The following is a 27246-nucleotide window of genomic DNA, read 5'->3' as shown; positions in this document are numbered from 1 at the left end:
AACCCAACAATTAAAGGGAAATGTGAAGTATATTTGGTTTAAAGGAACACTCCACTTTTTTTGGAAATAGGCTCATTCTCCAACTCCCTCCGAGTTAATAAGTTGATTTTTACCGTTTTGAAATCCATTCAGCCGTTCTCCTGTTCTGGCGATATCACTTTTAGCATAGCTTAGCATAGATCATTGAATCCTATGAGACCAATAGCATCGCGTTCAAAATGACCAACGAGTTTCCATATTTGTTGTATTTTAAACTTGACTCTTCTGTAGTTATATCGTGTACTAAGACCGGTGGAAATGCAAAGCTGCGAGTTTCTAGGCTGATAAGATTAGGAACTACACTCCCATTCCGGCGTAATAGTCAAGGAAGTTTGCTGCAGTAATGTGGCCGAAGCAGGCGGAGTATTATCAGAAATGAGTTCCCAGCTAGTTTAGCATTTGCACGTGCTGCGTGGTATTACTGCTCCTGCTTCAGCCTTATTACTGCAGCAAACTTCCTTGACTATTACGCCGGAATGGGAGTGTAGTTCCTAATCTTATCAGCCTAGAAAATTGAAGCTTTGCATTTCCACCGGTCTTAGTACACGATATAACTACAGAAGAGTCAAGTTTTAAATAGGAGAAATATCGAAGCTCGTTGGTCATTTTTGAACGTGATGCTTATATATGTCTAATAGGATTCAATGATCTATGCTAAGCTATGCTAAAAGTGATATCGCCAGAACAGGAGAGCAGCTGAATGGATTTCAAAACGGTAAAACTCAACTTATTAACTCGGGGGGAGTTGGAGAATGAGCCTATTTCCAAAAAAAGTGGAGTGTTCCTTTAAAGAACATGAAACTTATTTTAGAGTGGTATTTTTATTAATATTAAGCACATTTTCCACATTCTAATTACTGTAATACCAAAAAATATTATCTAAATTATAAAGTATTTACACATGTAATTATAAAATATTATAACTTAAATATTGTAATTTTAATTACAAAATAAAAGAATAAATAATCTGTATTACAGTAATGAGAATCACAAGAACGACAGTTACAAAGTATATATATATACTAGGTTTGTATAATAACTAGGTTTGCATAGTCATCATCCCAGAAGGAAGCCTCATCTGAAGCTGGCTCACAAGAAAGCCTGCAAACAGTTTGCTGAAGACAACCTGTCCAAGAGCATTAATTACTGGAACCATGTCCTGTGGTCTGATGAGACTATAAGATAAACTTGTGTAAGCATGTGTGGCAATGCCCTGAAAAGTGTGTCTTGTCTACAGTCAAGCATGGTGGTGGTAGCATCATGGTCTGGGGCTGCATGAGTGCTGCTGGTTCTGGGGAGCTGCAGTTCATTGACGGAAACATGGATTCCATTATGTACTGTACATTCTGAAGCAGAACACGATGCCTTCCCTCCAGAAACTAGGCCGAATGACAGTTTTCCAACATGATAACGATCCCAAACACACCACCAAGATGACAACTAACTTGATGAGGAAGCTGAAGGTGAAGGTGATGGAGTGGCCAAGTAGGTCTCCAGACCTGAACCCTATTAAGCACCTGTGGGGCATCCTCAAGCGTAAGGTGGAGAAGCACCATGGGTCTAATGTCCAGCAGCTCCGTGAGGAGTGGAAGAGGATCCCAGCAACATCCTGTGCAGCTCTGATCAATACCATGCCCAGGATGATTAAGGCAGTGCCAGATAACAATGGTGCTAACACAATATATTGACACTTTGGACAAGTTCACTTAGGGTGTACTCACTTTTGTTGTCAGCTATTTTGACAATAATGGCTGTATGTTGAGTTATTTTCAGGGGACAGTAAATCTATACTGCTATACAAGCTGCACATTGACTACTATAAAATATATCCAGGTTTCATTTCTATAGTATTGTCCCTTGAGAAGATACACTGAAATGGTTGATTTATATATAGAACAAATGTTTTATCTAAGAGCCCCAGACCAGCTCAATTAACAGGACAACTGGAAGGAAAACACAACAAACCTTTTTTTAATGTCTCCATAAGGGCATCAGAGTAGCGTAAAGCCCCAAGGTACACCAGGCCTTGTGGTACCCTGTAGTCAGCGAACATGGTCAAGTAGTCCAGGTTTGGGATGTTGCCCTCCCCTCGTGCCTCCATGATGCCCCAGAAGTCTGCCACAAGGATCTGAGCTCTCTTATAAAACGCGATCCTCCTACCCTACAATATCAAATAAATGTGAGGCTATGAAGTGAGGTGAGAGCCCTTCTGAAAAAGAAGTATGCTTTACACTTTTAAAAAGAAAAATTATTACATAAATCATCCAAGATGTTCATGTCTTTCTTTCTTCAGTTGAAACGAAATTACATTGTGAATGCGCTCAGGACAGTTGGACATTGCAGTGGATTAGAGATAAAAAAAGATATAAATACTGTTCAGTTTTTGCACAGACCGACTGTTTTGTGTGTTAAGACCTCAATGTATTATCACGGGCCGCAGGGTTTAATTTGGTTTTGTCTGTGTATGTTTCTTTGTACACTTAAAGATTTGGTACCCATTCACTGCCATTATATGACTGACAGACTGCAACGGTTTGAGTTAAAAATCTTTGTTTGTGTTCTACTGAAGAAGATCTTGGATGCCCTGGGGGTAAACATCAAATTTTCATTTTTAGGTGAACTATCCCTTTAAGTACATTTAAAATATAAGTAATCTAAATATTTGAATAATACACTAAAGTTAAAATTATAATCAAGTACTTGACATGTGCTTTAATGCTAATCAACACATTAAAATAAGTGTACTTCTTTCAAGCACAACAAAAGTTCATTAAAACATAATTTTAAAATAAACTTGTCAATTTGACATTATAACAAATTGCCTTTTTCAAAGAGCAATGTCTCTTAAAGTACACTTTTATTTCAATTATATATTTTTTGTACTATTATTTCCTTTTAAAGATTTGAAGTACACTACAAATGCACATTCAATACAATCAAGCACACTTGTTTTTCATAAGTAATCAGAAGTGCAATTGTAAGCGGAGCTAGTTTTAATCAAAATCCATCCTTTAAATGACTAAACTGTAATCATATGTAAATATCTGTACCTCATACATGGCTTCATCTCTGTATGATGGTATGTTCTCCACAATGTACTTTACCATCTTCTCTGCATCATTCTCACAGCGACTCATGAATATCCGGAAGGATCCGCCATGCTCCATAAGCACCCGTCCGGCCTCTGTTAGGGCCTGGTGACGCTCCTTCAGCATCGGCATGGGAGTATCGCTGTCTGAACGCAAGACTTTGGCCAGCTCGACCTCACTGATCTGAGAGAAGTAGGTAGGGTTTGTAATGGGGACTCCTAAACAAACAAAATCACACACATAACATTAAACATTGACAGTCCATATACAGTACCTTGCAAAAGTATTCATACCCCTTCGTTTTTGTCACATTTTGTTTTGTTGCAGTATTATGTTAAACTGCTTTAAATTAGTTTTTCCCCACATCAGTTTACACTCCATACACCATAATAATGACAAAGCAAAAACCAGATTTGCAAATTTTACAAATTTATTAAAAATATAACACTGAAATAAGTACATTGCATAAGTATTCATACCCTTAACTCAGTACATAGTTGAGGCACCTTTACAGCCTCAAGTCTTTTTGGGTATGATGTGACAAGCTTTGCACATCTGCATTTAGCAATTATCTGCCATTCTTTGCCTCACCTTTTCACCTCTCAAGCTCTGTCAGCTTGGATGGGGGCTGGCAGACATTTTCTAGAGTCCTAGTTGTTCCAGTCGTCTTCCATTATGGATAATGCTTCTGTCAACCTTCAATGCAGCAGATTTTTTTCTGAACTCTTCTCTAGATCATTGCCTTAACGCAAGTCTGTCACTGAGCTCTACAGGCAGTTATCTTGACCTCAGGACTTGGTTTTTGCTCTGATATGCATTTTCAGCTGTTAGACCTTTTCTGAGAGGTGTGTGCCTTTCTAAATCAGACTCATTCAAATGAATTTGCCACAGTTTAACTCCACTCGAAGTGTAGTAACATCTAGAAGCAATATGAATGCTCCTGAGCTAAATTTCGAGTGTCCCAGAAAAGGGTATGAATAGTTATGCAACGTTTTTCAGTTTTTTTATTTTTAATAAATTTGCACAAACCTATTTTTTGCTTTGCCATTATGGAGTAGGGAGTGTAGACTGATGTGGGAAAAAAAAGTAATCTAAAGTAGTTTAACATAAGGCAGCAACATAACAAAATATGAACAAAAATGAAGGAGTATGAATAATTTCACAAGGCACTGTAATGTTCTCATCAAATGAAAATGAAAGCGATTCAGAAATCTAGTCACCTTCATCCATAGCTCTAGTCACAGCAGCACAGAGAGACATGTACCCTCGATAAGTGTTTCCTCTACACATGACCTCACACTGCTCTTCCTCCCTCTCAGGCCAGAAGGAGAAGTTCATGGTGTCGGTCACAAACACCCAGTTGATGGCTTCATCTGAGTCTGGCGAAGGAGCCAGAGGATTCATCATCTTCCAGCCGCTGGCTGTGAACTCCTCGCTCTCACGGAGCTCATAGATCATCTGCGCCACACGCTTAACTCCATCTTCATCCACGAAAACATGCTGACTGCGTTCAGCCACAAACTGGCCAGATTCTCGAGGGGACAGTGGCTTCTCCATTGGTTTCTGTGTGAGAAGAAATGTTGAGAAATGAATACTAACATACTGCTTGCATACTGCACATACTATTAAAACAAACAGGATGCAATGACAGTCAAGGTTTTTCCACGAGTGTGAAACGAATATCACACGTGATGATGACGCGCTGGAATAAAACAACAGATTCCTATGGATGCTTTCACATAGACTGCGAACATTTGCGCACCGAAAAAGCAAATGTTTTTTTTAACAACCATTCCGACTAATTTTTTCAGTTTCGCAAAGCGAAAACACAGCCGTCCAACAAGATCTGGGCATTACATCACATGCCCAGAGCAGCTGCTGTTGCACAAAAGGACGAGAGTGGTGGTGCTGTTTCCATTACCAGTGTAAACAAATACAGAGGAAGAGTATTACAAGAGTGAAGAGGATGCACTCTTGTTATCATCGCATCTGAGAACAGATGGTTATTCTGCAACTTTTAATCTTACAAGACTTTTTTTCTCAGAATTGCATTATATGAACTCACAATTCCGACTTTTTTTTTCTGAGATATAAATGCACAATTGCAAGATATAAAGTCAAAATTGCTAGATATAAAGACAGAATTGTGGGATATAAACTCTTAACAGTTTATGTCTTACAATTCTGACTTAACTCGCAATTGCGAGAATTCTGACTTCATTTCTCTGAATTGTGAGTTTATATCTAGGAATTCTGACTTTATAACTCACAATTGTGAGTTTATATCAAGCAATTCTGACTACAACTCGCAATTGTGAATATATATCATGCAATTGCAACTTTATTATTCCGAATTGCAAGTTTATATGCAATTCTGACTTTAGAACTCACAATTGTGAGTTTATCATGCAATTATTCTGACTATAACTCGCAATTGCGATTTTATATCATGCAATTGCGACTTTCTCAGAATTGCGAGTTTATATCTCAGAATTCTGACTTTATAATTCACAATTTTGAGTTTATATCATGCAATTGTGACTTTATTTCTCAGAATTGTGCGTTTATATCATGCAATTCTGACTTTTTTCTCAGAATTGCAAGTTTATATCTCGCAATTGTGAAAAATTGTGACATAAGTTGCAATAACCTTCATTTTTTGGTTCAGTGGCGGAAACGGGCTTCCATAGTGCCCTCTACTGTAGAGACTGTTTCCTTTAGCCATTCATTTTTGTTTTGTTTTGAAAGGGCTTTTACATTTGTAAAAGAAAAAAACTTTTTATATTTAAAACAAATAAGCCAGCCTTGCCCAGATTTAAAAAGTAATTCAAAATTAACGTAACAAACTACTTTCCACAAAAAAGTAACTAACATAATTAGTTACTTTTTTAGGGAGTAACGCAATATTGTATGCGTTACTTTTAAAATAAACTTTCCCCAACACTCCTTGCTGTATCCGAATATGCATACATCCCTACTACATACTATATACTACACACTAAGTATGTGGAAAGAGTAGTATGTCTGAATTCAGCATTCATTTAAATGACCTGAATGACCTAATAGGCCCTGTCCCAAATTGCATGTGGTCTTCCTCTGAGTGACGTAATGTCACTTAGACTGTCGGGTAGATATCTGCCATGGAGCTCACTTCAGTGTGGACTCGACAGAAGTGCGCATCGAGGGCACATAGAGGACCATACTTCTGGTGAGATTCTAAAGATTCTAAAGTGTGCATTTAGTGCACATCCCATAAGGCTGTAGGAGAGAATTTGTGAATGGCAGATTAGTGACACAACTGGTAGATCACTTGACAATGACAACAGGACAAATTTACTGTAGTACAACTGGATTATAGTCATACTACACAAAACAAAACTTTATAGAACATACTTTTTTATCAGTCACAAACTAAGTAGTAGAGTAGAACTAAGTAGAGTATCTGCTTATTGATTTGGAACACAGCCATGTTGTATGTGATGCAGCCATCTGATTAGTTCAGTTCTAATTATTCAGAAAAGTTGCAGAAATGATTCATCCTCCTCATTTTATGACATTTTTCCAACTGTAATATTCGAAACTTGCATTTTGTCATGTGACTCGTTGAACTGTACTTACTGAAAAGTGTGTCCAAAACTCGCCACTCAGTTGAAAGTCCCTGTAAATGTAATCAAACAGTCTTGCTTTAGTTTTCAGAAGGGCTGTAATAATCGTTAGTAGTCAGTGTTCTTATCTCTGCAGAAGTGAGGAGTGTGTAGGAGGCGTGTGTGGATTTCTCTCTGTACAAAGTACATTAGGTTGTGTATCAGCTGCAGATATTACAGACTTTTCTCCTCGTACGTAAAACACGTGTTTCACTTAATAACGAGTTGTATTTGAAAGCACACACGCTTTAGCTGTTAATTTCCGTGTTGAACAAGCGGTTTTCTCCCGCTTGTTTGATTCCTGTTTGCTAAAACCATAGGCTAAAGCGCCACTCTATAACAGTGTGACTAGTCTAGTGTCTCTGGCCGTTCTGGCTTTAAGAGGATTAGAGATGCGCAAAAAATGCGCAAATATACGGTTTAGATACAAGTTGCAAAACTTAATCTAATCAAATGTACATATAATTAAACCTAAAAGAATAAAACTAATAATAATAATAATAACATCATAAAAAAATCATTTTCATGTATTTCGTAAACACATTTTTTACAAGATTATTCCGTTCTCAGAACATTTACTAACGTTCGTTAAAAGTTGTGTAAATGTTAGTACAAAACGTTACTAAAATAATGTTTTTGGAACGTTCTTGTAAAACGTTCTTAGAAAAACTGGAATGTCTTTAGAACGTTAGTTGTACTTGATGAATGTTCTTATAATGTTGATAGAAAACGTTCTTAAAACAAATATATGTAACATGTCGACCATACATTTAATCCAAATAATAATAATAATAATAATAATAAATAATATCTTTCAAATTGCTGTGGTGGTATGGATGGAAGCCCAGGTTACTTCAACAGTGGCCTTCAGCTCATCTGCATTTTTTGGTCTGTTGTTTCTCATTTTCCTCTTGACAGTACCCTGTAGATTCTCTAGTCTATGGAATTCGGGTCTGGTGAGTTTGCTGGCCAGTCAAGCACACCAACACCATGGTCATTTAACCAACTTTTGGTGCTTTTGGCAGTGTGGGCAGGTGCCAAATCCTGCTGGAAAATGAAATCAGCATCTTTAAAAAGAAAGCATGAAATGCTCTAAAATTTCTTGGTAAATGGGTGCAGTGACCAACACCAGCAGATGACATTGCACCCCAAATCATCACAGACTGTGGAAACTTAACACTGGATTCAAGCATCTATGAGCTTTTCCACCCTTCCTCCAGACTCTAGGACCTTGGTTTCCAAATGAAATACAAAACTTGCTCTCATCTGAAAAAAGGACTTTGGACCACTGGTCAACAGTCCATTTCTTCTTCTCCTTAGCCCAGGTAAGACACCTCTGACATTGTCTGTGGTTCAGGAGTGGCTTAACAAGAGGAATACAACAACTGTAGCCAAATTCCTGACCCGTCTGTGTGTGGTGGCTCTTGATGCCTTGACCCCAGCCTCAGTCCATTCCTTGTGAAGTTCACCCAAATTCCTGAATGGATTTTGCTGGACAAGCCTCTCAAGGCTGTGGTTCTCTTGGTTGGTTGTGCATCTTTTTCTTCCACTCAAATTTCTGTTAACATGCTTGGATACAGCACTCTGTGAACAGCCAGCTTCTTTGGCAATGAATGTTTGTGGCTTACCCTCCTTGTGAAGGGTGTCAATGATTGTCTTCTGGACAACTGTCAGATCAGCAGTCTTCCCCATGATTGTGTAGCCTAGTGAACCAAACTGAGAGACCATTTTGAAGGCTCAGGAAACCCTTGCAGATGTTTTTGAGTTGATTAGCTGATTGGCATGTCACCATATTCTAATTTATTGATTTTTTGTTAAATGTGAGCCAAATCATCACAATTAAAAGAACCAAAGTCTTAAACTACTTCAGTCTGTGTGCATTGAATTTATTTAATACATGAGTTTAACATTTGAGTTGAATTACTGAAATAAATGAACTATTCCACAACATTCTAATTTATTGAGATGCACCTGTATTTACATGCTATTATGAAAACTGTGTCAGACATTATCTGAACATTTCTTTATCATAAACAAGGTGTGAAGCCATAAAGATTACTGTCGGCCAAAGTGCAAAAATATCTGAGGCAACATTTCAACTTTTTACATTTTGCTGTACAAAACAGCTGGTTTTGCTGCTTAATACTGCAACACCGGTGTTTACTACCATATTATTTTAATTTATCTTAATTATGAACACACTGGTTTGTAGTGCAAAACAGTTCTATCCTTTCCTTTATGTAGTTATTCTCATTATTTCCCTATAGCTGCTAATAAACTGGAATTCTTACCCGTGTGCTCACTTTTGCTTTGAAGAAATTTTGGATAATCAAAATCAGAAAATTATATTTTGCATATAGAAAATTAAGCCTGTTTTTAAGGGCCATAAAGACTCATTATATTAAGCACATCCCACAATAGGCCAGTAGTTCAGTGTTATGCAAAAAGTCTCATTTGGACAAATGCACAAAAATATAATAATGGTTAAATATATTGTGAAACAGGACAATATTGGTAATAGTATTGACAAGATTTAGTAATCACACCACACTGGAAAAAATGGCAATTCCTTTATTATTTCAGACAAATGACAAACTCTACAAATGTGCCTGGTTGGAGAACTTTAGAGACAATTTGAGTAAAAAAATAAAGATAAGAAAAATAAAACAAAGAATAGGAGCGTAAGATTTATAGTCCTGTTCTGAAACAGATATAGTCTAAAACTTCAAATCCACTTTTGTTTTCTTCTCTTCTTAAAAAAAAAAGGAAAAGAAAAAAAGCACAATGATTGTGGGCCTTCTTTTCGGATGGCAGACCTACAAAAAATTCCAGAGGTAGAGCAAATTTTTTTTTAAACACTAGATTTTAAAAACCCAGCAACAGACAGGAGAAAAGACATACAAAAAAGTACTGCAAGCCTTCAGTACCTGGTGAAAATATCATCTGTATTTCTGAGGATAAAACATCCACCGCATGGAACAGAAAGTGTAAAGGATATATTCATGTCCATAGTAACATTGGATATTTACATATCATTCTCTATCTAACGCCGCCGTTTCAGAACGCTCGGGAAAAACAAGAAAAGGTGTAAAAAATTAAGAAATAATAATCATCTTGAGACTGTGGGTGTACATTCTGCATCTGGAACAGTGGAAAAGGTTTGGTAACTCACAAAACATTCACTCCGAAAGGGAAAACAACAACAACAATGGCGTCCTGTTGAACAGCAGTTATCTGCTCATCCACGATTTCTGTGAAGTGATAGTTGGCCCATATAAAATTAATATTTATAAAAACAACGCAAAAGAAAGAACAACCCCACGAAATCCACAATCAAGGACAACCAGAGGGCTGGGGCTATGAGGGATTGGTGTGAAGGTGACAGACAGGGGGACAGGGGCCATCACGTGGTGACGGGACTTGAGCTGCAGCTGGATGGATATCCTGAGAAAGGTGGGCTGGTTAGTTCTGGCGTCCCAAGAGGTGTAGAGCGCTGGAGAACAAAACACATGGCAGAGATGATCAGCAAAGACTAGATACACAAAGACGGTTCAGTCCTATTACTTAAGAATACGCAATATGGCTGAATATGTCCCGCCTTCGAAATGAAAGAACCAATCGCTGATTGGTAAAGTCACTGTAGCTGCCATTAGAAGCTCCAGTTCCCATTAAAACCTGAGACTCGCACTTATGACTGCACATGTGCATGGCTTGGTCTAGCCTGGAAAATAAGCTTTGAGCATAAGGAACAACATTTATGGGGCAGTTCTTTATGGATGTTGTTGCTGATTTTAAATTTTGAAATGTTTTCCATTTTTTTTTTCCATTTTAATTTTTCTGGATTCTGTTTTTTTTCTTTCCTGTTTTAATTTTTCTGTTAAATTAAGAACTATTAGTCAAAAAGCATGTCTAATTAATTGAAATCATGAATAAACAAAATTTAAAAGCAATTTATTGAAAGTTTAACAAAACTTAAATTAAGGCCCTATGAAGTATGTGTTGTTTTTTTCCAAATTCCATTGTTTCCATTTTAATTTGTTCTGCATTGTTTTTTTCCTGTTTAAATTTTTCTAGATTCTGTTTTAATGGTTAAAGAAATATTAGTCAAAAGCTATGTCTAATTAATTGAAATCATGAAATGTACAAAATTTAAAAGCAATTTATTGAAAGTTTAACAAAACTAAAATTTTTTAAAAGGCCCTATGAAATATGTGTTATTTTTTCCCAAATTTTGTATTTTTTACAAATTCTGTTTTTTTTCCCTGTTTTAATTTTGCTGCCCCCCCCCCCCTTTTTTTTTTTTTTTACATTTTTCTAGACTCTGTTTTAATGATTAAATAAAGAAATATTAGTCAAAAGGCAGTCTAGTTACTTTAACAAATTTATTGAAAGTAATTTTTTTTTTCTTTTTAAATTTTCTGGATTCCGTCTTGTTTTTTTCCTATTTTAATTTTTGCAGACTCTGTTTTAATGGTTAAATTAAAAAAATATTAGTCAAAAACGGCATGTCTAATTAATTGAAATCATGAAACATCCACAATTTACTGAAAGTTTAACAAAAATTAAATTAAGACCCTATAAAATGTGTTTTATTTTTTCTCAAATTCTGTTTTATTTTTTCTCAAATTCACTGTTTTCGATTTTTTTTTTCAAGTTTTTTAATGGTTTTAGTAAATTATGATAATATCAAAAGCAGCTGTAATGAATTGATTTTAATTAAAATATTGATATTAACAATTTTCTTTTTTTCTAGAAATACTGTGTTGTATATTCACATTTTTTTCTGGCAAATAAAGTCTGGTAACTATTTTTTCTGGCAAATATTATTTAAAAAAAAAATGTTTTAATAAAACATTTTGTTAGTAGTAGTAGTAGTAGTACTACTATCATTATATTAAGTAATATATTACTGTCACAGTTTCTTCAAGTTAAACCAAACTTTTATGTTGATGGGTCGCTGTGAAGACCTTTAAGTTTCTGTTCGTAAATGATATGATAGTAGTTTTGATTTTTCTGTTTGTGTGTAGTAAACAAAATTACACGTCTGTGCCATTTATTCACACAGACAAACAAAACATGCAGGTTTCATGTTTAAATTGTATTTTTGTGGCTTACCATTCACAGACATGCTTTAAATGTACTAGCTTGGACCTAGTGGACCTAGTTTTGATTTGTTCATCCAAAATTCAGCAAATTTCACGACAATTCCATTTTTATGACTAGATTCCGTGATTCTGTTTACTTCTTCCACATGGTGGAAATAATAGGGCCCTACTCAATGCTGCAAAACTCAATGTCAACCTTTGCCACTCTTCAAAGAGCGCACGCAACCAGGGGGGTGTTCCATAAACCAAGTTTACCAAATAAGTCAGGCTTATTTCAGTTAGTCTGACATATTGTCACTTGATTTGGCTCAAAATAAGTCAGACTAACTGATATAAGCCTGACTTATTTGGTAAACTTGGTTTATGGAACACCCCCCAGGTATACTACTGGCACTGCAGAAAGGCTAGTGGGGTAACGTTTTGAATTTCAGTGTCTGCTGAAGTCGTTGAGTGTCACTCACCTGTTCTGTAACAGGTACTGAGCGTTCTGGATCTGGTCTTGGGTTCCGGTGATGGTGATGATGCGGTCCTCTGAACCCTGCAGGGGCTCGTCGATTTTGATTGACGCTCCGGACTCGTGACGAATCTGCTTGATCCTCTGACCGCCTTTACCGATGATGGATCCCGCCAGCTGAGAATCACAGCTGGTAAACATCATGTGTTTCCTGTTTAAAGTCTACCGCATTACAAGCCATTTACTCACATCTTTAGGAATCGTCACTTGTGTGGTGATCACAGGACCTTCACTGTAATTACTCCTTCCACCTGAACATACGGAGAGAGGGAAATCATTATAATGGGAGATTTACAACTGGAGAATTTCAAAGAAGTCAGTTGGCCTTCTTTATAATAAGGTGGTAAACTTACCAGACTGATAAGAGGAATCCCAAGATGAATTATTGTCTGATTTGAGAAAAACAAAACGAAATGATAAATCATCAGATGTAAAGATGAGGATGATCTGTGGAAAATTGGGACTCTCTTTTGACAGTCTTTTCAAAGTCAAAAAAGGGTCATTCAGTAAAATCATCTGCACTTAATATGTTTGGACAAACTTTCTTTCCTCATTTTAAAAAATATTTTTTGATTAATTCAACCCTAAGCCAGTGCAAGTTGATAAAAGTTTCTAAAGGCTTTGGTGACTAAACATGACTTAAAAATGTGAAAAGCAAATAGGTAAAGACAAACTTACCATAACCATCATTCTGCAAAGACAGAAGAGAACAGAACGGTGAGAATCAAAAAACAAAAATGCTTTAAAGCAACTTACAGAAAACAATGTGTCTATTTTTTATATATCCATGACAACTAGCTACTCAAACATCATCTGTTACATGGTAACACTTGAGCAGCTGCATTGGATGCCATCAAGAAAGCTTTTTGCTATGAAACAGAAACCACAGCCCCCCAATTCTGACTTTTTCCTCATAATTCTAACTCTTCTCAGAACCTTGAGATATTAACTTGGAATTCTGAGTTTAAATCTTATTTTTTTTCTTTACAATTCTGAGTTTACATATTGCAGATTATTTTGCTATGAAATAAAGGTAATTGCGACTTTTTATTCTGACTCTTTTTCTCACAATTGCAAGATTACACATCACAATTCTGAATTTTCGTCTTAGTATTAGGATATAAATCTAACAAAAAAGTGAGAATTGTGAGACAAAAAGTCAATTCTGAGATAAAGGCAATTTTTTTTACAAATTTTACCTTTTTTTTAATTCTGTGGTAGAAATAAGCTCCCATATAAAATAGCTAATAAAAATTGGGGCAGTACTTGGTTAAATATTACAAGGGCATTTTTTAAAATTATGTACACATAAATCATTTATAACGAACACTACAACATTCCAAAAAAAAAAAAAAAAAAAAATTTTTTTTTTACTTTTGTGAGCCGCGTCTTGAAACTACACTAAACATCATAAAACTACAAAAACACTGAATACTGACCATGCTGCCTCCATAACGATCACTGCGACCTCGTCTTTCCCCACTTGAGAAAAAAAAAGCAAAGCCAGAATGAGCTAAAATCACATCCTATTATAACAAATATTGTTTCACAACAAATCAACATGACTGAAAACAAGTGAAAACTTCAGATAAACAACTTACTGCCGCCGTTCATCCATGTGGCCACGCTGGGAGCTGTAGGAGTACTGATCATCACTGTCAAAATAAAGAGACATACAACATCCATAAACTGTCAGTCAACACAAATACCTAACGATAAGCCAAAATGTCAAATTTTTGGACAAAAAAAAATTTACACAAGTATGGAAACCCATTTCTGACACTGAATAAAAAAAAAGGAAGTATTATTTGTGACTTTTTCCCCTCACTTGCGTGACACAAAGTCGTTTTTGCATGACAAAGTCGTTCCACAATTGCAAGTTTATTCTGACTTTATCGCAATTATGAGTTTATATTACACAATTCTGAGAAAAAAGCCATATGACCTTTTTTTTGCTAATGCAAGTTTGCATCTCGCAATTCTGACATTTTTCCCCCACAACTGCAAATTTATCTGACTTTTTTTCTTGCAAATGCAATTTTACATTTTCTATGAATTGCATGAAATACAGTCAGAATTGCAAGATAAAAATGAGCAATTATGACTTTTTTTTTGCTAATGCGAGCTTCAGTATACACAGTATTATTGTTGGGAATAACAACAGCAGCCGTGGCCTAATGGTTAGAGACTCAGACTTGTAACCCAAAGGTTGCAGGTTCGAGTCTCAGGTCCGGCAGGGATTGTAGGTGGGGGGAGTGAATGTACAGCACTCTCTCCACCCTCAATACCACGACTGAGGTGAGTCCCTTGAGCAAGGCACCGAACCCCCAACTGCTCCCCGGGCACCGCAGCTATGGCTGCCCACTGCTCCGGGTGTTTGTTCACTTATTTATGTGACTTATTTCTCAGAATAGCGCAATTATAAACTCACAATTTTTTGTCGCAATTCTGACTTTTTCCTATCCCACAACTGCGCGTTTATATCTCACAATTCTCAGAATTGCACGATATAAACTCATAATTGTGAGAACGTCAGAATTGCAAAGATAAACTCTTTCTTGCAAATGCAAGTTTGCATCTCACAATTCTGACTTTTTCCTTTTAGTTTTTATGTAGCAATTCAGACTTTTCCCCCCTTTGCAATTCTGACTTTTCTTCTCAGAATTGTGAGACAAAATATGCAATTGCAAGTTGTAAAGTCTAATTGAGGAAAAAGACTGATGTTTCCAACAATTCTGACATAACTCTTGCTTAAGTCACAACTGCGCAATATAGACTAGTGACTTTATTTCTCAAAATTGTACTTTATCTCAGAAATGCAAATTTCTCTCACAATTCTAACTTTATAACTCACAATTGCGAGTTTATATCTCACAATTCTGAAAAAAAGTCAGAATTAACTTCAATTAACGGAATTGCGTAAACTCGCAATTACCTTTTTTTTTAAAAAAAAGTTTTATTCAGTGGCAGGAACAGGCTTCCATATATGAGTATATGTTATGCAATTTTTTATATATGTCTCACCCTCTCCTGTGGTGTGGGGGTCCCATGGGCATGTTTCGTGGAGGACGACTCCCTCCTCTTCCCCCTCTCTGGGATGGAGGGGGGCCCCTACGAGGGCTCATGTCATCATAGTCTCTCCTGTTCTGCATGTGGTGGCCGCCACGGCCTCCACTGGGGGGCATTCGATCAAAACCGCCACCGCCACCACCACCACCGCCGCTGCCCCCACGTCCCCTCGAGGAGAAGCCTCCCATAGGCCGACGGCCTCGATCTTCATACATCATACTGAAACCACCATAGTCATACGTCTCATCGTAAAAGTTAGGGTCGTACTGCTGAGCTCGGCCTTTAATGGGAGCCTGGAGAGATAGAGAGAGCTTGACATGACAAACATGTCTAATGACACTGTGACAAACAGAACTGTCAAACTATCACAACCAGACCTCCACAATGAGCTCCAGCATGGTCTTAATGCACTCCACCACCCGCTCTGCTTTGCCCCCGACTAGCACCACGCGGTCGGTGGACTGAGGACAGCACTCCTGAAAGAGCTTGATGGTGGTCTGGGTGCTCTGGAAGAGAGAAAAGAATTATTTTGATCAGCACAGGAAATTCTCATATAATTTTAGTTAGTTCAAATTCTCATCTCAATGTCTTACTTCACGAAGTTCCTTAATCTTGGCACCCTTTACGCCAATGATGCTCCCAGCTAGACTCTGATGGATGAGCAGCCTCAGTTCACAGTCAAAGTCCACATCATTATGATGTTGATACTGTGCAACCAATAAGAGACAAAAATCAAATATGTCAATCAAATATTATGTAGTGTATACATCCACATATAAAATAAATGTCAACAAATACATAAGTTTATTTATGTTAGATATATATATATATTGGTCTTGTTATAAAAACATGCAAATATTATAAAAAAACTTTTTTGAAGAGTCTTATTTTAATTGTGGGGAAAAAAAAATTATAAAAAACAATTAACTAACTCACCTCTTCCAGAGTAGGTATGACTTTCAGCAATATCTCAGCTACGGTGGGAATGTCGGCACTGATGCTTAGGATTCTGTCAAAGTAATGAATTGCATTCCACGAGAAGAGAGAAGAGAACACATATTAGACATACAAACAGCCTGAAGAGAGCGATCAGTGTTAGTGTTAGTGCATTTAACAGTGACAAGAGGTAACAACAGACCCCAAAGAGAGGCATGGAGTCATGCACTCCATTGTCAAAGGGGAGTGGAGAACACAGGAAAACAAAGAAAAACAAACTGAAGCTCCTTCCCGTTGCTGAAATGTCAAGATACAGGGAAGGTCAGATATGCAGCGTGACAGAGGGAGATTAAAACTGAGAGAGAGGTGACAAAGAATGGCAGAGATGAACATGAATGAAGCAGGAGCTCCAGATCCAATAGAGAAGAGACAGAAAGAGCAAAGACAGATGAAGAGACCAGGAGTGGAGTAAAGTTCAAAGGTCACGACAGTAGAACAATACAACGGACAAAAGGGAGAAATGTAATTTACGCTGCCCCTTCACCCTCAATAATTTCAGACTTGTATTAGCAAGAAACCTTTAAAATGAAAACTGTGGAGGAAGTACATTTCCCAAAGGTACAAAAAAGCTACTTCAGAGAATGTTTGTGTCGTTGGAGAGGGAAACAGGGTGGGAAAGGGCTCTTACATGACAGAAAAGGCATTTGAACATAGCAAAACAGCATTTTAAATTAATATTGACAGTCATGGCAGCATCATACTCATGTTTCATGGCAGTAAGGGAGTTAAAACAGATCTGATATTGGCAGTAACAGAGCTGATATGACTTGGAGGTTGGAGTATCTGAGTGGCACGTACCGCTCGGGCCCACTGCTGTCTGGGACTGACACAGTGGCATTGTACTGCAGGGGGCGGGGCCAAGCACCCAGAGCAATCAAGCACACGGATGTCAATCAAGTAAGCCGCCCAATAGGAAGGGCGCGATTTTGGGTGTGGCCAACCAGGGAGTCAGGAGGTCAGGCGGCACGAGTCGATCCGGAATATGGGAATTGGCCAAAAATGAACAGAAAAATAAAAACAAAAAAAACAAGGAAAAGGGGAGAGGGAGTGGAAGAGGAATACATTTTTTAATTGGAAACACTTGCAGTGTGACTTTCAATTCTCATAATGTTGGAGGAGAATGGAGAACAGGAGAGGAACAGAGATTATGAGAATATTTACTAGGCCAAACACTATTTCAGCCAGTATCACAGATTCACATCCTCTTCAATTAACTCAAGAGTACAGTAGAATGTGGGGTATTTACAAACTGCCGTGGATCCACATAATTTATCTTGGAGTGTTCTGTTGGCTTTTATACATATTCTAAAACATGTGAGCTCCACCTACCACAGTTTGTGTGCGTGGAAAGAGTGAGAACGTGCAAATGAAACAGAAGCGTACTCACATCTGTGCGCAGAGCTTTAATATTCTTCCCACCCTTTCCGATCACTGCTCCGGCATTCTGGAGAGGAAAGACCATCAGCATTTGAGCGACAGCAAGAGAAATGATACTCAAAAGTGATGGGAAAACCAGCGACTTACTTTGCTCTGTAGCAGAATTCTGAGCTCCACCATGTCGTCAGAATTTCGGGATCGCTTATGAGGCTTGTCCTCGTCCATATCCTCAGCAGAACGCTTACCTGAAATGGCATTCAAAATACATTTTACATGGAAGTTGTGACAGAATTCAACAGAGTTCACGTCAATGAAACCAACATATATGGGCCATTCTACAGAACTGGTGCAAAGTCAGAGTTTGAAACATCTTGGGAAAAATTGTATAATATCATATTGTATTATCTAAAAGCTTTGGAATATTTGACGTCTCCCCAAATTTGTCACTACCAAAACACAGATATTTATAATTTAATAAGAAGGGTTATATTGACCTATTAAGATTTTTCTTACACCTACATTGTAATTTTTTTTTTTCCAGAGGTAAAATCAACAATTACATTTTTACCAATATTTCAAGAGTTATTTATGAGATTGGTTGCATTTTGAATCTGGTTTTCCTTTGCAAAAGGCAAAAAGTTGATCATACTGATTTCAAATTTAGGGATTCATTAATTTAAATATACATTGAACCAAACACTATCATAACATTTTAGTTGATAATTCAGTATACTTTGTTTCTGACATGTTTCGGTAGTGATAGTAAAGCTTTGGTAGCGACCACATTACATTAGAGAATTTCAACTCACACTAAAATACTAAAAATGTGCATAACTGTACTAAAATTCTGTTTATTTTCTCCAAATATGAGGATTATGTGTCACTACTGAAACAATAATGACTTGTTTTGGTTGTAACCGCTTCAGTAGTGACAATTTTATGGAATAACACCCAAAAAACAAAGATGTCACTACCAAAACTCTTCCTAATATTTTAATTGTGACCGTTTCCGTGTGACAATTTTAGATACTTTTGAACCTAGCTCAAAGATGCTAATCAGCACATGGTTAGCTAGCACAGCTCTGAACAGTGGTACACATTTAAAAACTGAACTGTATAAAATAACTTTAAAAAAAAAGTGTGCTTAATTGTAGAAAAAAAGGTGCTCAGTAGTGACATTCCTTAAAGTTATACACAGATTTTTCGTACTTTTCATATAGATTATTCATACAATGAACACATTTAACTCAAAATGATATTTCCTGACCATAAATGTAGGGGTGTAGTTAAAATGAAAGTTAAAATCAATTACTTTCAGTTTCATTTTCAGCAGTTTGCGTGTCGGCTTGCTGAAGCTTGCTCAGCTACTCATCCGTGTTGCATTAATACTGTCATATTTGGTTATGAAATGTCATACAGACACTCTCATACATTTATTTTTGGAATATTTTAGCCGAGGTACACTTTACATGTGTGGTTTCAACAACCAGATGCATTTACTCTTGTCTAGTTTCATCTGGAATCTATCCCAGACCACCTCCTACAGTGGTTTGAGTGAACGGATTTAAATCGGTCTCGAAAGTGTTTCAGAGTGCATTTACATTTGCTTATTTCACAATCGAATAGTTATCCGGACAGAGAAAATGCAGGAAGTGACCAGTTGTAAACAGGCTGTTAGAAAATAGACAGCATTTTTATTTCAGGGCAGCTTCAATCCCATAAAAGCCTTTTAAAAGACACACATTTCTAAGGCCTCAAAATTATCAACACGATCAAAACTTTGCTGAAAAACCTGTTGCTCACAATCTATTACATACCTTCTGTAATCTGACTGATAGCTAACACCTTTTAGAAAGTAAAAAAGATTTTAGTATGATTGTAAAGATTCCAGGCGTGGTTCACATGTGTTTTTGCTATGAAATATTTTTATAAAGTAAAAATAACTTTTTCATGGCGATCATTAACTGGTCTGAAGCAGCTCAGGTTTACTTGATTTCCCATACATTATTTTTAGAAAATTAATGTTAAAATGTGAACAACAAATATGACCCATCAGGCTTTTGAGGAACATTATTTATCAGCATCACTGTATTATTGCATATTGATTTTTTTCCCTCCTTGATACTGAGCTCCATATTCATCTGTCGAATTCTTCAAACATGACACTTCACAAATACACATATATAAACTTTCACTATATTCTGTCTGAAGGTTAAAAAAAACGTTATATTTCAAAAACATTTGATTTTTCAACTATTATTTCATACACCGCCAGTCAAAAGCTTTTGAACACTAAGATTTTTAATGCTTTTTAAAGATGTCTCCTCTGCTCACCAAGCCTGCATTTAACAAGCATTCCATTTAAAATAATTGATATCTATTTGAATGCATTTTAAAATGTAATTTATTCCTGTGGTTTCAAAACTGAATTTTTAGCATCATTATTCTTTATAAATAATTCTAACATTTTGATTTGCTGCTCAAAATACACTTATTATTGTTTTTATGTTGAAAACAGTGGATTATAATTTTTTCAGGCTTATTTCGGGCTTTACAGGGTTAAACAAGATATCTCATGAAAAATGGGGTGGGATTTTATCCAGTGGGAAGTGGATGGATTTTTTTTCTTTAAAAAAATAAATAAAATAATAATAAATATGAACAATAGGATGTGATGTGTAACAATAACATTCATCGCATTGGTTTCATTTTAATTTTATGTTGCCTTTCAAATAAAAATGACTAAATAAGAGTAAATCACAGGATCTTACCATTACTCTCTTTGTTGCTGAAAGTTTCCTCTTCCTGTGGGTCATTTTCTGGCTCCATTATCTATCTACAAGCGGAGATGAACAGCCCTCTCTGTCCAAACGAATGCCTACAGCAAAATACAAACAGTGCATGAATAAAAACATTATATGACCTAATAGGACGCTAGTCCCAGGCTTGTATATAATCATTTCAGGGATCTTATCAGAACAAACAGTGCTCTTTGTCAGTGGAGCATGATTAGGGAAAAACACAGGAGGAGGAAGGATTAAAACAACTATATGATGAGTTACACAAAAGCAGAACTAAAACTAAATGTTCTGGTAGCTGTTCTCCAACAATAGAGGGAAAACAATATACTGCAATGCAACTACAATCAAAAAGCAACTCAATTAATTACTGCCTGGTAAACTGTAGGGAAACAAACATAGATCAACTTGGGTTGTGTTTAAAACCCTATTGCGCTCCCTACCTAGTGTACACCACAAGGGCATATGCATGTTCAAAAGCGCCTATGAAGCTCACAAACTATTCGTAAAATGATTTCTAAGGATGTTGTGTGTAGATATAAAGCTCGCTGTGTTTGGTTACTGTAAAATGAATTCGCTAGTCGCCATCTTCCTGTAACGTTACTGGATCAGCTGCCTGACTAACGTTAGCTAATTAACAATAGACCGAACCGTTTCAGAACGAGTTAACGTTAGCTAAACTAGCACAAAGTATTTTCCCCTCAACATCACTCGTGTTTATAACGCCTCGTTGTTGAAAATAGAAACACGAATAAGAAATAAAAAAAGACACACTTCTTTTCGCAACTGAGGCAATTACAGTAGATGATTAGGGTTGCTAGCTTCCTCGAGCTAACAGAGATAAAGCTAGCTATCGCAGGAAAACATCGGCTAATGCAAATTCCGACCGTGTGCACGCAAAAGTACCTCGATGGTTTAGGATTTTCAACCTGTTTAACAATGGAACACACTGGTTAGTTGCGTAAAAACAATAATAACGAGATTTTTTGTATCAGGAAATGTATCTACCGACCTGTTCCTGTCGTACTCCCCCTTCGCAACAACAATGACGCACAAAATCTTTCTAACGCCGCTGTACGCGGACCAATGAAAGCGCCTCCCTCCACAAAAGAATCGCGCTCTGATTGGTCCAAACCGCAGCACAACCGAAACTCCAGAAGCGTCGCGGACGATCATTGGTCGAGTGGCATGTCAATCTTTTAAGAATACTTTTTATGATTAGCTAGCACGACTGCTTGTCTCGCAAGCGCAGTGTCGTTTTGATATGAGGTAACTGATGTTTTTCTTAAGTTATTCAATGAGGTATTGAAAAAGTAAATTAGCTGCTGATAAGGATTCACAGGAAGATCTGTAATGTAAATTATGATGCCAAAACACTCATTGGAAAGAAGCGGCGTTGTCAAATTAGGCATCGTGCAGCTTGCATGTGGAATGATTTTCTGGTAAGGTGTGTACTTTTGCTAATCATAAAGTTGTTGTAAATAGCAGTGTTGGGTGTAATGTATTACTAAGTAAATTAAAAGTGATTTAAGGGATTAGCTGTTGCTTTTAATTTAGCTGTAATTAACATATTTTAATGTTATGTTCTAACTTGAAATACTTTGGTCAATAATTCATGCAAATTTATATTGTTTATTTGAAAGAATTAAAAGAGCAGTTGTATGTCTGTTCTTGTGTTATTCAACTGGTCAAAGGGTGAATGTTAAGTAATTCAATACTTTTTAAGTAATTAGTACACTACAGTAATTAGTGCAAATTCAGTCATTTTCAACAAATTTTGTATGTATGCAAGTTACACACAGATTTGTCAGCCTTTTGGACCCATTTACCTCAAAATGATGGAGCCTATCTATTCATCATGTAGCCATGAAAGAGTGACACATAAATATTTCCTGATCATAAATGTAGGGGTGTAGTTAAAATCAGTCTGGGCAAATAGTTTTTTTTTTTTTTTTTTACAAAGAAAATACAAATGTCTTTTTTACTTATTTTTAAAAACCTAAAAGATATTTTCTAAAACAACAATGGAATGCAATGCAAAAATTATTTTAATATCATTTTCATAAGTTGAAATTTAGGAGTTAGGGTTCAGGATTTCCACCTACCAATTGTTTTTTGGTTGTGGGATAGCAGTTTGCACCAATTCTGTTGAATGGCCCATAAAATATTTTAAAATTGCATTAATTTAAAAAGCCTTTACATGAATCTAATATCTTTCATACACATTTGCCTCTTTCTGTGTTTAAAAGATGAAGCTCTAGTGTTTGGGACAGTAAGAGGATGTCAGTGGGTGAAGTCCAGGTTACCCAGGCTTGGCTGCGTTCTCAATGGCACATCCAGGTTCCTCATGCCTGGCTGGACGCTTGTGTGAACTGGATAAAGGAGGAAGCGGATAACGAATCTGTGCCTCAGTCACTCCTGAATCAACGTGTCCTCGAGCAATGGCTGCTGACTGACTTACGAGATCTGTCCCACCCGGTGCTTCCCGAAAGAATATCTGAGGCACAGAAAACAGAACTAAACAGCTGTTACTGTCTTCAGATGGACTCTTTACTAGATGTCAGCCAGCCTGCCTACACTCAACTGCAGAGCATTCGGGGCGCCGACTGCTCCAATGATGAAGTCTCGGCTGTTACGCCGGAAACTCAGCGGCCGTGGGAGGCCAAGCCCACGCGTATGTTGATGTTGCAACTCACGGATGGAGTTCAGAGCCTGGAGGGTATGGAATATCGGCCCATCCCGGCTTTAAATGCCAAGCTGCCACCCGGGACGAAGCTCCAACTAGTTGGTCCAATCATGGTCCGTCTTGGGGTGTTGCTTTTGAAAGCGGAGAACGTGAAAGTGTTGGGTGGGGAGGTGGAACAACTCTTAGAGATTTACTCTCAGAGGAGAGTGCTTTGTGGGACACTCGGTTTGCCTGAGGAGAACCATCCTCAAGCTGAGGAACCGGATGACCAGGACCTCCTAGAAGCTGTGGTGGACTATCAAGTAGCTGACAGCGGCTACGCCAGCCTGACTTCAGAAGCTTCCCTCAGACCACCTCAACATCAGTCGCAACCACGACCTCAAGCGACACCCATTTCCACAGAAGACGACTGGGATATGGATGAAATCCCGGATGATGACTTCAGAAGTATTCCAGACAATTTTGAAGACGTTCCACAGAATGTGATGGATGATGTTACTGAGGACTTCGATGACATCCCGTTAGAGGAGCTTGACAGTGTGATGGCCCCGATCGATTCAGAAGTCATGTTAGGCAGACAGGAACCTAATGCAATCCTGCCCAATATTGAAGAACCAAGCCTTTTAGGTTTTTGCTCCAGAACAACTCTTTACAGCAGAAACCTAAATGAAGTTCCTGATGCATTGGTTGCAAACGCAGTAGAGGAACCTGATGCAAACATACACAACCAAGCCAAAACTGAAGAAACAAGCCAAACTTTTCACTCTAGAAATCCGCTTCGCAACACCCACCGACATGAAGTTCCTCAGACATCTGTTAGAAGTTCCTCTACAAGCACAGCAGGATCTTCTAGTTGCGAACGAGATGCTCCTACTCCGCCATACCTGTGCATGCTACAGGCTGGGCATTGGCCGCCCGCCGAAGTTCAGGTTTTACGACTACAAGCTTTCATTGTCACCCTAATAGGAAATTTGCGCAGTAGCAGTGGAGTTTGGAAACTTGGAGCCACCATATCAGATGGGACAGGGTACTTGGATGTGGATCTTTCTGACGCCATGCTCACCAAACTCATCGGCTACTCTGCAACAGAGGCCCGAGTGCTGCGGAAAGACCTGGCGAAGCGTGGTGAGGTGGACAGTGGGATTCAGCATTGCCAACGAGAGCTGGTGGATATGTGCTGTATGATGAACGTGCAGGTGGATCAGACGGGAAGAGGAGTCCTGCTATCTGCCAGTCTGCTCTCTGACGGGGAGTGCTCTGAGACACAGAAAAGAGTGAAAGCGAGGAGGAATTAAGCTGTGCTTGATCTCTGGACTCTCTTTTTAAGCTAATCAGTCAGTAGTTTCAATGAGGTTTTAGTGGGTTAACTTCAGGTTCAGTTCTCTCAGTCTCTCTATAATGCACATCACTCATATCCGTTACATTTCAGAACCCAATGTGTTTGTTTTTGTTTTATTTGATGTGTTCGTGTTTGAATGTGATTTAATAAATTTACAAAAATTATTTAAACATCATTTGATTTTTTTGTTTTTCCTATAAACCGTTTTATTTTTTTTACATTTCTAATGAAAATGTAGTGTGTTGTGGGTGGTTTCTACAGTATGTGGTTTATGTGTTTTGAGAAGTTTTACTATGTTTTTTTTTCTTAGAAACAAAAACCTCCCCTCATTGAGCCATATTATTTGTGACTCTGGAGCACAAAATCAGTCTTAAGTAACATGTGTATATTTGTAGCAACAGGCAGAAATGCATTGTATGGGTCAAAATGATCAATTTTTCTTTTATACCAAAAATCATTAAATATATCAAAAATCGTAAATATATCAAAACTTTGATTAGTAATATGCATTGATAAGAACTTCATTTGGACAACTTTAAATGCGATTTTCTCAATATTTTGATTTTGCACCCTCAGATCCCAAATTTACAAATAATTGTATCTTGGATAACTATAGTCCTGTCCTAACAAACTATACATCAATGGAGTATTTATTCAACTTTTAGATTATGTATAAATCTCAATTTATAAAGACTGACCCTTATTAATGGTTTTGTTGTCCAGGGTTATATTTGAGGTACTTTACCGAGTATAGTTAAAACAGGGTGCATTCAGAAATCTTTATGACTTGTTTACAATTAAATCTTTTCACATTTTGTTGTGTTGCTGTCTTACATTAAGCTGCTTTTCCCCACACCATTCAACACTCCATACACCATAATGCAAAGCAAAAATAAGTTATTAACATCTTTGCTAATTTATTAAAAATAAACTTAAGTGACCCCATTGCATAAGTATTCAAAACCAAACATCACCACCAAAATGCACCAAAATACCCTTCTGAAAAAACAGCATATGCTGGTTAGGTATGTTTTGGTGCTGGGATGCTGGTTTTAGCTGGTTTATGCTGGTCCTTTGATGGTTTATGCTGACCATTTGCTGGTTTATGCTGGTCCTTTGATGGTCCTTTGCTGGTTTATGCTGGCCATTTGCTGGTTCATGCTGGTCCTTTGCTGGTTTATGCTGGTCCTTTGCTGGTTTATGCTGGTCCTTTGATGGTCCTTTGCTGGTTTATGCTGGTCCCTTGCTGGTTTATGCTGGTCCTTTGATGGTCCTTTGCTGGTTTATGCTGGTCCCTTGCTGGTTTATGCTGGTCCCTTGCTGGTTTATGCTGGTCCTTTAAACCTTTGCTGGTTTATGCTGGTCCCTTTGCTGGTTTACCAGCAAAGGACCATTGCAGGTAAACGCAGGTACATGCTAGTTTAAGCTGGTCCCTTGCAAGTTTATGGGTCCAATGCTGATAAACCCCTTTGCTAGTTTAGCTGGTCCTTAGCTGGTTAATGCAGGCAACTTGCTGGCATAAACCAGCAATTGAGGACCAGCATAAACCAGCAAAGGACCAGCATAAACCAGCAACATGACTAGCATAAACCAGCAACATGACTAGCATAAACCAGCAAAGGACCAGCATAAACCAGCAAAGGACCAGCATAAACCAGCAAAGGACCAGCATAAACCAGCAAAGGACCAGCATAAACCAGCAACATGACTAGCATAAACCAGCAAAGGACCAGCATAAACCAGCAACATGACTAGCATAAACCAGCAAGGGACCAGCATAAACCAGCAAAGGACCAGCATAAACCAGCAACATGACTAGCATAAACCAGCAAAGGACCAGCATAAACCAGCAAATGACTAGCATACCAGCAAAGGACCAGCATAAACCAGCAAAGGACCAGCATAAACCAGCTAGGGACCAGCATAAACCAGCAAGGGACCAGCATAAACCAGCAAGGGACCAGCATAAACCAGCAAAGGACCAGCATAAACTAGCAAAGGACCAGCATAAACCAGCAAATGACCAGCATCCCAGCACCAAAACATACCTAACCAGCTTATGCTGTTTTTTCAGCAGGGTACTGAGATAGCCTTAATGAAAACCCAGTCCAGAACATTCAGAACCTCAGACTGGGCAGAAGGTTCACCTTCCAACAAGACAATGACCCTAAACACACAGCAAGATTGGCTTATAGACAACTCTGTGAATGTCCTTGAGTGGCTTGAACACAATCAACATTTTTGGAGGAACCTGAAAATGTCTGCCAGACCCCATCCAAGCTGACAGAGCTTGAGAGGTGAAGAGATGAGGCAAAGAATGGCAGATAAGAATGTGCAAAACTTGTCACATCATACCCAATAAGACTTGAGACTGTAAAGGTGTTTCAACTAAGTACTGAGTTAAGGGTATGAATACTTATGCAATGTACTTATTTCAGTGTTTTTCTTTTAAATACATTTTTGAAGTTGTAAAAATTCTGCTTTTGCTTTGTCATTATGGTGTACGGAGTGTTGATTGATGTGGGAAAAAAGTACATTAAAACATTTTGACAGAAGGCAGCAACATAAAACGTGAAAAAAAATAAATACT

The 27246-nt window shown here is 37.6% G+C and overlaps 3 protein-coding genes across 4 annotated transcripts; 1 reads left to right on the top strand and 2 right to left on the bottom strand.

The window, feature by feature from the left end:
* Positions 1–1001: 1001 nt before the first annotated feature.
* Positions 1002–7129, bottom strand: qng1 (Q-nucleotide N-glycosylase 1). Its single transcript, XM_073819695.1, has 4 exons — positions 6747–7129; positions 4349–4691; positions 3090–3346; positions 1002–2200 (listed from the first exon to the last, which is right to left on the bottom strand). The coding sequence occupies exons 2-4, from the start codon at positions 4683–4685 to the stop codon at positions 1967–1969; spliced, it is 828 nt and encodes a 275-aa protein (XP_073675796.1). The 5' UTR covers positions 4686–4691; positions 6747–7129; the 3' UTR covers positions 1002–1966.
* Positions 7130–9323: 2194 nt separating this feature from the next.
* Positions 9324–21685, bottom strand: hnrnpk (heterogeneous nuclear ribonucleoprotein K). Its single transcript, XM_073819370.1, has 15 exons — positions 21644–21685; positions 20605–20711; positions 17981–18078; positions 17844–17900; positions 17255–17298; positions 16397–16469; positions 16054–16167; positions 15838–15966; positions 15416–15753; positions 13993–14046; positions 13818–13873; positions 12745–12780; positions 12581–12642; positions 12339–12508; positions 9324–10265 (listed from the first exon to the last, which is right to left on the bottom strand). Exons 2-15 carry the CDS (start codon positions 20660–20662, stop codon positions 10235–10237), a joined length of 1320 nt encoding a protein of 439 aa, XP_073675471.1. The 5' UTR covers positions 20663–20711; positions 21644–21685; the 3' UTR covers positions 9324–10234.
* A 209-nt stretch (positions 21686–21894) lies between these two features.
* Positions 21895–24748, top strand: rmi1 (RMI1, RecQ mediated genome instability 1, homolog (S. cerevisiae)). 2 transcript variants are annotated; one of them, XM_073819654.1, is made up of 2 exons: positions 21895–22073; positions 22881–24748. In XM_073819654.1, exon 2 carries the CDS (start codon positions 22912–22914, stop codon positions 24610–24612), a length of 1701 nt encoding a protein of 566 aa, XP_073675755.1. In that variant the 5' UTR covers positions 21895–22073; positions 22881–22911; the 3' UTR covers positions 24613–24748. The 2 variants fall into 2 exon arrangements, with proteins under 2 accessions (XP_073675755.1, XP_073675754.1); XM_073819653.1 differs by having other exon boundaries at positions 21895–22078.
* The last annotated feature ends 2498 nt before the right edge of the window (positions 24749–27246 follow it).

Source organism: Garra rufa, chromosome 15 (assembly GCF_049309525.1).
Source record: "Garra rufa chromosome 15, GarRuf1.0, whole genome shotgun sequence".
In the NCBI taxonomy this organism is placed as follows: domain Eukaryota; kingdom Metazoa; phylum Chordata; class Actinopteri; order Cypriniformes; family Cyprinidae; genus Garra; species Garra rufa.
The sequence above is the reverse complement of the archived record's forward strand: the minus strand, read 5'-3'. Positions and strand labels throughout refer to the sequence as shown.